General features: G+C 57.4%; 1 protein-coding gene across 1 annotated transcript in view; it reads right to left on the bottom strand.

Moving 5' to 3' along the window:
• The window catches only part of ADGRA2 (adhesion G protein-coupled receptor A2), a 47,240-nt gene that overhangs the window by 2,916 nt on the left and 33,848 nt on the right, over nucleotides 1-10,476 (bottom strand). The window contains exons 7-18 of the mRNA XM_030937891.1: nucleotides 10,050-10,263; nucleotides 9,390-9,554; nucleotides 7,758-7,956; nucleotides 7,126-7,275; nucleotides 6,835-6,996; nucleotides 5,539-5,763; nucleotides 5,169-5,385; nucleotides 3,106-3,314; nucleotides 1,977-2,104; nucleotides 1,428-1,551; nucleotides 787-932; nucleotides 205-294 (exon numbers count right to left, since the gene is read on the bottom strand). Of these exons, the coding sequence (XP_030793751.1) occupies nucleotides 205-294; nucleotides 787-932; nucleotides 1,428-1,551; nucleotides 1,977-2,104; nucleotides 3,106-3,314; nucleotides 5,169-5,385; nucleotides 5,539-5,763; nucleotides 6,835-6,996; nucleotides 7,126-7,275; nucleotides 7,758-7,956; nucleotides 9,390-9,554; nucleotides 10,050-10,263 (2,029 nt within the window). The remainder of the gene's footprint in view (nucleotides 1-204; nucleotides 295-786; nucleotides 933-1,427; nucleotides 1,552-1,976; nucleotides 2,105-3,105; nucleotides 3,315-5,168; nucleotides 5,386-5,538; nucleotides 5,764-6,834; nucleotides 6,997-7,125; nucleotides 7,276-7,757; nucleotides 7,957-9,389; nucleotides 9,555-10,049; nucleotides 10,264-10,476) is intronic.

Below are 10,476 nucleotides of genomic sequence, written 5' to 3'. Positions count from 1 at the left end.
GAGGGCATGGCCGGGGTGGGGCTGGGGGCCAGGGTGGTCGGGGAGACAGGATATGGTGAGTGCAGAGACAAGGATGGCTTGGTCAGCATGCATGGGCTTGGGTTGGGTTATGGTTGGGTGGACCTGGCAGGTGGCCCTTTCAGTGGAGTGGAAGGCATCCGGTGTTAGGTAGGTGGGCTTGGGGCAGGAGGGAGGGGTACTCACTAGGGGCTGTGGTCCCGGTAGTTGTGGATGTTGACTGCAGCCGTGATGCCACAGATAATGAGTGGAATCCCTCCAGCTATCAAATAGAACCTGGAGGGAATGAGGGATTGGAGGTCCCAGAGGTGGGGAGAGGGAAGGGAAGAACCGGGTGTTCAGAGCCCTTTCCTTGGTGTCTGTCCCATCGTTTTTCCCCTTTAAATTGTCAGAATTTTTTTGCCAGGGATGCAAGGTCCCTTCAGGGACTACTTGGACTTGGCCATGACTGTTCTAAGGGGCAACGGCCAGAATTGCTCTCTCACCCTAAACACTGCAGAAGCTGGAGGTGCCACTCAGGTTCCCAGGATCCTTGCTATGACATCTGGAGTCATCTCCTTCCCTGGCTTTGTCATGACTCAGAAGCCCACAGGATGTCCCCTACTGCATGGTCTTGTGGGACCTGCTGAGTCTAGGGCCTAGCCTCTCCTGTCTTTGGAGAGTGATCTCCCAGGGACCTTGAACCCACCCTTCACCCACCCTGGGAGGTTTCCTACGCCTGCCTTGGAGTCCCTCCTCAATTGCAAAGCTGGAATTGAAAGTATGTACCGGAGCATAGGACTGGGAGCAGGCAGGGCGGGGTCCCCTTCTTGCGGAGGGGGTGCCCTCCAGGTGAGCTCCTTGTGGAACACTCGCGCCTTCACCCCCATCCAGAGCAGCGTGGACAGGGAGGAGTAGTGCAGGGTGATGCCCACCTGCAGGGTCAAGGCATGGAGGCTGGGGACCTGGGGGCTATGACTGGACCCTCCCAGAGCCTCAGCCCTGCTGGTGCCCTCCCAGGCTTCCAGCCTCCATTCCCCAGCTTTTTTACTTTACCCAGCTCACTCCTCCTACACTCGCCAAGCTTCCATCCCTGCTGCCACCCTCTGCCTCCACCCCAGGGTTCTCTCCCACTGCAGGACTTCCCATGACCCTGATATGGCTATCTGGCTGATCCCCCACCTCCCTATCACTGCAGGTCCCCATTTCCACTTTGAAGCCCATCTCCCCATTCTCTCTGATCTGGTTCTTACCCCTACTCTCACTCTCCATGCCCCACCATCCCTGCCTTCCAAGGCTGCTACAGAGGAAGCCATGGAGCCGTGGCCTATGAGCACCAGCCATTTTCTTCCAGCGCGTCTCCCCACTCTATGCCTAGGTGCCAGCACTCGTCTTGAAGCACCACCCCCTGAGCCCCTTTTCCTGCTTACCGCCTGGCAGACCATCTGGTAATTGGTGAGTGTGATGCCCCCCGCAAAGACGGCAGAGGTCATGGCCATGTGGAAGCACAGGTTCAGCAGCATGTGCCAGCCCTTCCGGGACACACGGATGGAGCTGCCCGGAAACAGTCTCGAATTAATGACCGTCCAACCCAAGGTCAGGCCCATGGGGTCTCCAGGCCATTGGGAGAGCCACGGGGGGCAGGCACATATCTGCATGTGTGCATGGGTGGGAATGTGACAGAGGCCACAGGGCAGGGAGTCCTTAACCCCTCAAAGTGATTCCAACCCCAGAACCTTCAAATGGGTGAGAGGCTGAGAAAGTCATGTGGACCTACCTGGGGAAAAAACCCCTGCCAAGTACTCAGTGAGCCCACCCTGCACCTGCGCTGGGAGGTTTCCTACACCTGCCTCGGAGTCCCTCCCCCATTGCAAAGCTGGAATTGAAAGTATGTACCGGAGCACAGGATGGGGAGTGGGCAGGGTGGGGGCCCCTTCCGTGCCTGCCAACCACACCCTCCCTCCTGCAGGAGCGCCTACCTGTGGTTGAGGATGTAGGTGATGATGGTGGCGAAGAGGCAGAGCAGCAGCAGGGCTGTGCAGGGGTATACCACAGGGTGCAGCCCTGCCCCCGCGCCCCCCACCTCCCTGGGAAAGGCGCTCAGCTCCTGGGAAAGAGCAGGAAAGAGGACATGGGGAACATGGACACTTCACTAGGCCCCCAGGCCAGCTTTCCTCTTCCCAGGCCCCTTCAGCCTTGGTCCTGCACTTTGGTGCTTAGTTCATCTGGGCAGGGAGAAAAGTTTCAGGCTTTCCACTATTAGGAAGCCGGCCCCATGGAGCCAGCTACTGCTGCCCCTTCCCTGCCTCTGGTCCTGCCTTGCTGGGGACTCTTCACACCCCCAGACTGAAAGACCAGAGATAAGGAGAGAGGGAGCAGGTGCTGCCTGTGACCAGCAGCAGGCCTGCAGGACTGGAGAGTGGCGGTACCACGTGCCACAAAGGAGGGGGTGACCAGGAAGGAGAAGGGTTCCCAGATTATTTTTTTCTACTTTGTAAGAATCTGGTCTGGGCTGGGCACGGTGACTCATGCCTATAATCCCAGCACTTTGGGAGGCTGAGGCGGGCGGATCATTTGAGGTCAGGAGTTTGAGACCAGCCTGGCCAACATGGTGAAACCCTGTCTCTACTAAAAATATAAAAAATTAGCCGGGCATGGTGGCACATGCCTGTAATCCCAGCTACTTGGGAGGCTGACTCAGGAGAATCACTTGGACCTAGGAGGCGGAGGTTGCAGTGAGCTGAGATCATGCCACTGCACTCCAGCCTGGCGACAAAGCCAGACTCTGTCTCAAAAAAAAAAAAAAAAAAATCTAGTCTCAGAAAGTGCAGGATGTGAAGGCCAGGCTAGGGAGTTCCTGATCCATCAGATCCATCTATCTGGTTATAGGCATGGAGGCCGGACCTCCCTGCCTGTCTCCTGAAAGATGGAGAGGTGGGAGAGGCCAAAGGGCCATTTCCCCACATCCCGCCAGTCATGGGGCCCAATAGGAGTGCTGTCCTTTCTGTATTTCTCCATGGTCCCAGGTGGTCAGAGTACCCCCACCCCTATTTTCCACCCAATGCGTGTCCCTGCACCCCTCCACCTCTCACCCCACCGCACACCAACCATGAGCACGGCCACGTTGCCCAAGTGCTGGCAGTGCAGGGCACTGACGTTGGGCTGGCTGGAGCGGAGCTGACAGCCCTCTGAGGTCCAGCCCCCGGCCCCCCCGGGCCCCTCCTGGCTCCACCAAGCGGCCACAGGTTCGGCTCCCTCAGCCCAGTGCCGCAGCGAAACGGCCACTGGCTCTGTCAGGTTTCCCACGCCACAGCCACCTACAGGGGGAGAGGGACGTTCACACAGACACACACAGGGTGTCAGGGAGGTGGGCTAAGCTGGGACTCAGCAGCAGCAGCGGTGGCAGGGTGTGTACTAGGCACCTGCCAGGCAGAGCACAGTGCTGGGCTGGGGGCATGCGGTGAGATGCCACGGACTGCCTCAGTCTAACGGGGGACCCTGGAGGGGGAGGAGTGCAAATGATGATGGAAAATGTGAGCCCCGAGTGGTGGCCCGCCCTGAGTGCTGGATGAGCAGTGATGTCATGCTTCATGGTGAGGACTCAGGTTTGGGGGCTCGGGGACAAGAACACAGAAATGCAGATGGAGGGAACACAAGCCAGGTACAGGGAGGAGGGACGCGGGCGGGATGGAGGGAGGACTAGGAGGAGGCATTCCCAGTGGGAGAGGGGCTCCCGGAGCAGGCCCTGGAGTCCACAGACCCCTCACCTACCCACCTCTCCCCACATACTCCCACAGCCCACGCGGCTGCGGACACAGGGCTTTCACCTTCCTCAGGCCACTGTACTTGTCCTTTAAGTCTTAGTGGTTTTTGGGAAAGGCCTCCCTGGCCTCCAGCTAGGTTGGGCAGTCCCTCATCCTGTGCCCTCCAAAACACTTCGTGCAGCTGCTCACTTACAATGAGCTGCACTTACAATGACTTGTCCACTGCCTGTCCTCTCTGCTGAAGGGTGTGTTCCTCAAGGACACAGCCATAACTGTCTGTGCACAGGTGTGTCAAGCTCAGGCACAGTCTGGCACATACCAGATACTCAGTGAGGACGCATGACCTGACAGCAAGAGTCTGCACTAGGAACAGGTCGGAACCCAGGATGGGGTGGCAGCGCCTTCTGGGTGGGCAAAGGGGGTACAGCCGCATCACTAGGACCCTAGAGGGCTCATGGAGGGAGGTAGACGTCCTGATGATGGGAAATGGCCCAGGACTTTGAAGGGGCTCTCTGATGCGCAAAGTGCAGTTTGCGGAAGGTGAATCTGGTGACGGCATGAGGGATGGACTGAAGGTGGAGGTGCGGGGGCCAGAGATGGGCTGGTGTCAGCGTGGATGGTGAGAGCAACAGTGGAATCACTGACAGAAAGAAGGCAGGTGTGGGGGTCGCTGGTCCCGGGGGAAAGATGGAACGATAAGTGGGGGACTGCAGGTGATCCATCTGCTTTCTGGGTGCCAGGCCCCCAGCTGGGTGGTGAGTCAGACACTCAGTGTCTGCTTATGTTGTTATTCCTCTGCCCTGGTCTCCACCCTTCCTTGGTGTCTCTGGAACTCCTGATCATCCCTCAAGGCCCATCTGTGTCAGTCCCACCTCCGCCACGACAGCTGGAGCCATGTTGCCTTTTCAGAATGCTGCTCACCTGGGCTACCTGTGCAGCAGCTGCCTGGAACCTCTCCTATGGCTGCCCTGGGAGGTTACTTCACCCTCTACTGCTTAGGTGGCTTCTGGGAGCAGGGACCATGGCCTGGATGTTTTTATTCCTTCCAGCACCAACGACAGCACTGTTTCTAGCAGGCGCCCATTCAGCATTACTTGTCTGCATTGGGCCCGTGGGGTGTGTGTGTGTGTGTGTGTGTGTTGGAGGGGGCTGTGCTCGTAGCCCTCTTGAAATTGAACAAATCTGGGATATAGAAGGCAATGTCTTCCTGAACTTTTCTCCTCCAAACCCTTTCTTTATGGGGTATCTCTGCCCTCTGCCCTGTTGGGAAAAGGTGAGGGACGCAACATCCTGTCTCAGTTCCACTAGGGCACTGGGGGGCTGTGGGCCAGGGAAGGGCAGGATGAAGGGGTACAGGGCAGACACACGAGAGGCAACCTGGGCAGGGCGGGGAGTTCAGTCCCTTACTGGTTCCTGCGAAGATGACGGGGGTGGCCACGCCACGCCTCTTGCCAGGCCCAGCAGCTCCAGGGCGGGAGGCGTTGCTGTGGCTGCGGAACAGGCGGCCATTTCGGAAGATGAGCAGTTGTAGGGTGCAGTCTGGAGGCACCGGGGGAGCCAGGGCAGCCGGAAGGGATGAGAACAGACTCGGGGGCAGCTGGATGGAGGCCAGGGCCACGCTGTTCTGGGGGGACATAGGAGCTCCTCAGAGACACCAGGACCCCCTAGAGCACTGATGTCTTGCAGCCCCCTCCTCCCACTCCTCTCACTGCCCCCACCAGGTACCTGCATCTGGGTGCCTCCCGTCTCCCAGCCCCCTCCCTCCCCCAGCGCCCACCTTGATGTGGAAGGATGACAGAGAAACATTGGGCCTCCCGGTGGTGCAGCGGAAGCGGAGCTGCTGGTCAGCTGGGGGCTCGGGCTCAGGTCGGGGGTTCTGGCCAGGGCTTCCTGGCTGTGCGCCCGGCACCCCTCCCTCCCTCCTCTGGAAGGCTGTGCAGGTCAGGCCCACGTAGCTGTGCGGCTTGATGAGGTAGGCCTCCAATGCCACGTTCCTCGCATTCTGGGGACAGGGACCTTGTCATCCCACCATTTGAGATGGTGGCCTTCTGCTTGAGACTGCACATTCCCTCTCAATGGACCTGCTCAGGCTGTAGTCCTCCCCTTCAATCCTCAGTCTTTTCAAAGCCACCTCTCTCTTTTTTTATTTTTTAAAGAGGAACAGGTTCTTACTGTGTCACCCAGGCTGGAGTGCAGTGTCACAACCATAGCTCACTGCAGCCTACAAATACTGGGCTGAAGTGATCCTGCCACCTCAGCCTCCTGAGTATCTGGGACTACAGGCATGCTACCATGCCCATCTGATTAAAAACTTTTTTTTTTTTAGAGATGTGGTTTCACATGTTGCCCAGGCTAGTCTCAAACTCCAGGCCTTAAGTGATCCTCCCACCTTGGCCCCCGGAGTAGCTGGGACCACAGGCGCATGCCAACACTCCTGGGTAATTTTTATATTTTTTATAGAGACCAGGTCTCTCTTTGTTGCCCAGGCTGGTCTCCAACTCCTGGCCTCGGGAGATCCTCCTGCCTCGGCCTCCCAAAGTGCTGGGATTACAGGTGGAGCCCCTGCACCCAGCCTCTTGCTCACCTCTTAACTATGCCAGTTCCGTTGCCCGACTCAGCTGTACAGCAGGCTCCATGTCTCGCCCCTTTGCATTGCCCCAAGGGCCTAGCACAATATCTTGCACATACAGGATGCTCTACTGTGGTTATCGGATTGGAGCCCTCGCCTTCTCTCAGGGAACTTCCATTACTCTTCACTCAATCCCGAGTGCTGTCTGCCCTGCCACCAAGCCCTGCTCCCATCCCTTCTAATCCTTTCACCCTTCCTCCTGCTTATTCCCATCAGGCTGGCCCTTTGGCTCAGTTCCCCACCACGGAGTCTGGCATCACTTCTCCAGGGTCACCGGCCACCTCTCCTAAGCACTGCCCCTGACAACTTGGAAGTGAACCCCGCAGCTCAGAACTTTGTCACGTCTGCTGCTCTTGCTAGCTGGGGCACAGCAGGTGCATGCCTGAGAGGGAGCGCCTCCCTCCTCTGTATGCCAGGGTCACCCCCAACGCTGACCCCCATTACCACCGAGATGTGCTGGGCATTGGGGCTGAGGGCAGCACCCCCGATGCGCTCCAGGGCGCCCACGATGCGGCTGCAGGCCTTGTCCTCGCGCTGGGCCAGCCACAGCAGGTGCTCATCCACCAGCATCAGGTTGCTGGCCATGTCCACCATCACCTCTACCAGCTGGGGGGACAGGGGAGTCGCTGAGGGCAGGGGCAGGGCTTGGGACCCAGGGGCTGGAGTGAGAGATAGGCTTGAGCAAATGAGGGATGGGGGCGTTTTGCGAGCTCCCGAGGTCCAGCTGAGTCTCACCTCTTTGATCTGGTCGACATAACCCAAAAATTTCTGGATCATCTGAGCCACATAGACTACATCCATCATGTCTGAAAAGCTGGCAGCCTCGGCTGTGTACACGCGCAGCTGGTGAGCCAGGGTCAGCGCATTGGAAGCATTGATGGGCATCTGGAGATTGGGGGAAGACAGAGGATCATCCTGCCTATTCCTTCTGCCCCTGAACTGCCCCTGGGGACCCTCTGCTCTGTACCAGTGCTCAGTGCCTGGGGACAGGAGTCCAGCCTACCTGCGGGGTCTCATCAAGCTAGGAAGGCAGAGGAGGCTGAGACCATCACAGCCCAAGGCCACCACTGCCAGCACCCCTGGTGTAAGGACAGTGGGACTCTGCTTTTGGTGTTAGTGAGTAAAGGGGCGTGAGGTGTCCGGATGGGGACAGAGGACTGGTGCCCTTCCCCACTGTGGCCTCTGTGTCTGAATCCCTCGGCAGAGGGTGGCTAGAGGAGAGGAGCCGGCTCCTGGCTCTGCACAGGCAGGGACGAGAGGCACAGCCCAGCGGCCCAGAGACCAGGCTCCCCTTGCCCATTAGGTTGGCTTCTCCCTTCCCTGTGCCCCCGAAGCAGAGCTGGTGGGGTGCCCCAGCCCCTCCTCACCAGCACGAAGGTGTACAGCACCCTGGTGATGTCGTTGGTGTAGAGACAGTGGGAGTAGTCCCCAGGCTCCCAGCGGCCGGCACGGTCACACCGGCGGGAGGCTCGGGTGCCCGGGGTGCCTCCGCCCAGGGGCACTGAAGTGAAGGGATACTGCAGGCAGGACTGGTAGGCTGTGATGCCAGCCAGAGTTCGGGGCCACCTGGGGGCAGAGGCAGGAAGTTGCCAATGAACCAGGCTTCTCAGAACAACAGCCCTTCTCCTGTCTTTAGAACTGTGAGGCCGGACTCCTGGGGGCCCTGGGGAGGGATCCAGGAGTGGGGCTCAGATCAGCCTTCCAGGGGTTCCCAAGTTCCACTCTCTTTGTTCTGACTGGGCTGTCTCAGGTGATAGGGGGCTGGACTTTAGAGTTCTGAGTTTAAATTCAAGTTCTGCTACTTATTTGCAATGGCTTAAGGCAAGGCATTTATCCTTTCTCGGAGTCAGTGTTCTCAGCTGTACAGTGGGGAGAATAATAGCTTCCCTGCATAACAGAGAGGGTCACTGGGATCATAAAAGGTGATACTCTTTGTGGACGAGCTTTTGCAAACTATGAATGTAAGGAAGCAAATAAAAGCCTTTTTGTGGCCAGGCACAGTGCTTGAGCCCAGGGATTTGAGACCAGCCTGGGCAACAAAGTGAGACCCTGTCTCTACAGAAAGTAACACAATAAGCTAGGCATAGTGGCTGCGCCTGTAGTCCCAGCTCCTCAGGAGGCGGAGGTGGGAGGATCGCTTGAGCCCAGGAATTCGAGACTGCAGTGAGGTACGATTGTGCCACTGCACCGGAGCCTGGATGAAAGAGCAAGACCCTGTCTAAAAAAAATCACAGTGGCTCAAACCTGTAATCCCAGAATATCGGGAGGCCGAGGCAGGTGGATCACTTGAGGCCAGGAGTTCGAGACCAGCCTGGCCAATATGGTGAAACCCCATCTGTACTGAAAATACAAAAATTAGCTGGGCGTGGTGACACAGGCCTGAAACCCCAGCTACCGGCGAGGCTGAGGCAGCAAGATCATGCCATTGCACTTCAGTGTGAGACTCTGTCTCAAAAAAAAAAAAAAAAAGTCTTTTTATGCAGCACATCTCAGATGGTAATTTTGTTTGTTTGTTTTTGAGATTGAGTCTTGCTCTTGTTGCCCAGGCTGGAGTGCAGTGGTGCAATCTCGGCTCACTGCAACCTCTGCCTCCCAGGTTCAAGGGATTCTCCTGCCTTAGGCTCCTAAGTAGTTGGGATTACAGGCGCCCACCACCATGCCTGGCTAATTTTTGTACTTTACTAAAAAGTAGTAGAGACGGGGTTTTGCCATGTTGGTCAGGCTGGTCTCCTGACCTCAGGTGATCCGCCTGCCTTGGCCTCCCAAAGTGCTGGGATTGCAGGCATGAGCCACTGCGCCCCCACCTCAGATGTAAGTTTATACATAAAGTCTATCTATTCGATAGCAAGGCTTCAGGCTGAATGACAAAAGGAAGTGTTTTCTCCATCTTTAGGACCCAATGGAGACAGCGGATGGGGAAACTCTGGCCACCTGTGATGTCAGGTGCAAGGGTGGGGTTGGGGGCTGGGCAGCCCTCTACAGGGCGGAGCAGGCCAAACCTGAAGTCCCCGCGGTTGTTGGCGACACGCTCGGCCGGGCAGTAGGAGGCAGAGGTCTCCAGCACCACGATCTCCACCTTCTTGCTGGCGTTGCCCTGGGCCGTGGACACGGTGCACTCCCACTCGCCTGAGGCCCACACGCCGATGTGAGACAGTGTCAGCTCACTACGGATGGCAGGCGGAGCTGGCTCATGAGTCATCCTTGGGCCCAGCCACGTTGCCCTCCCTCAGCACCACCCTACGACACTAGCTGCAGGTCCTTTTTTCTTTGATGAAACAAGGGATGCAAGTATGCACTCCTTTTATTCTGATTGGCTTTATGATACTGTTTTTTTGAGCTTCGATTTCCCCCTCCTTATCATGGAGCCGATAATATCTCTCACAGATTTAATCTCTACAGTAGAGATTAAATCTGGTGCCACAGATGGGAGCCACTCTATACTGTGTAAGAGCACTAAAGAGATGTCAAGTATCATCATTTTGTTCTATCAGATATTTATTTCTAGCCTCTATCCAGACCATTGATAACTGAGTCCAAGCTTTCCATAAATATACATGCACATTCTCCCAGGAACACATCTGGGCGCAGCTGTTTTGTGGGGTACAGTAGGCACCCCCATCCCCATGCTGAGGCCTGAGGAGGGGCAGAGCGGCTCCTACCTGGTGATGAAAGTGCAGTCGTGGATGAGGCTCTCGGCCAGGAGGATGCCCGCCTGCTCATCACCCTCCACAGGGGCTCGGTTGTGGTACCAGCGGATGCGGGTGTCATTGCCCAGGTAGCTGGCAGAGCACTGGAAGGGCAGCCGATCCCCCTGGAACACCACTTGGCGTAGGGATGGGATGAGATGGTGTGTGTGCAGCTCCAGGGCCCCCTCTGTGGGAGGAGACACCAGGCGTGAGGCCCGAGTGCACACGCGTGTGAGCGAGAGTCCAGCAGGATGGGGTGGGACGGGGCGGGGCCTTCAGCCTGTAGCCTGCTCCAGCTGGGAAGGAAAAGGGGTCAAGAGAAAGTCTCCAGGGATAAGGGTAAAGGGGAAGGAAAGGCAGTTTTTGGACATAGAATGCTCCTTTCTCAGTACACATGTTA

Source organism: Rhinopithecus roxellana, chromosome 9 (genome assembly GCF_007565055.1).
Source record: "Rhinopithecus roxellana isolate Shanxi Qingling chromosome 9, ASM756505v1, whole genome shotgun sequence".
NCBI lineage: Eukaryota > Metazoa > Chordata > Mammalia > Primates > Cercopithecidae > Rhinopithecus > Rhinopithecus roxellana.
Note: the sequence above shows the minus strand (reverse complement) of the source record. Positions and strands in the feature narration are given on the sequence as shown.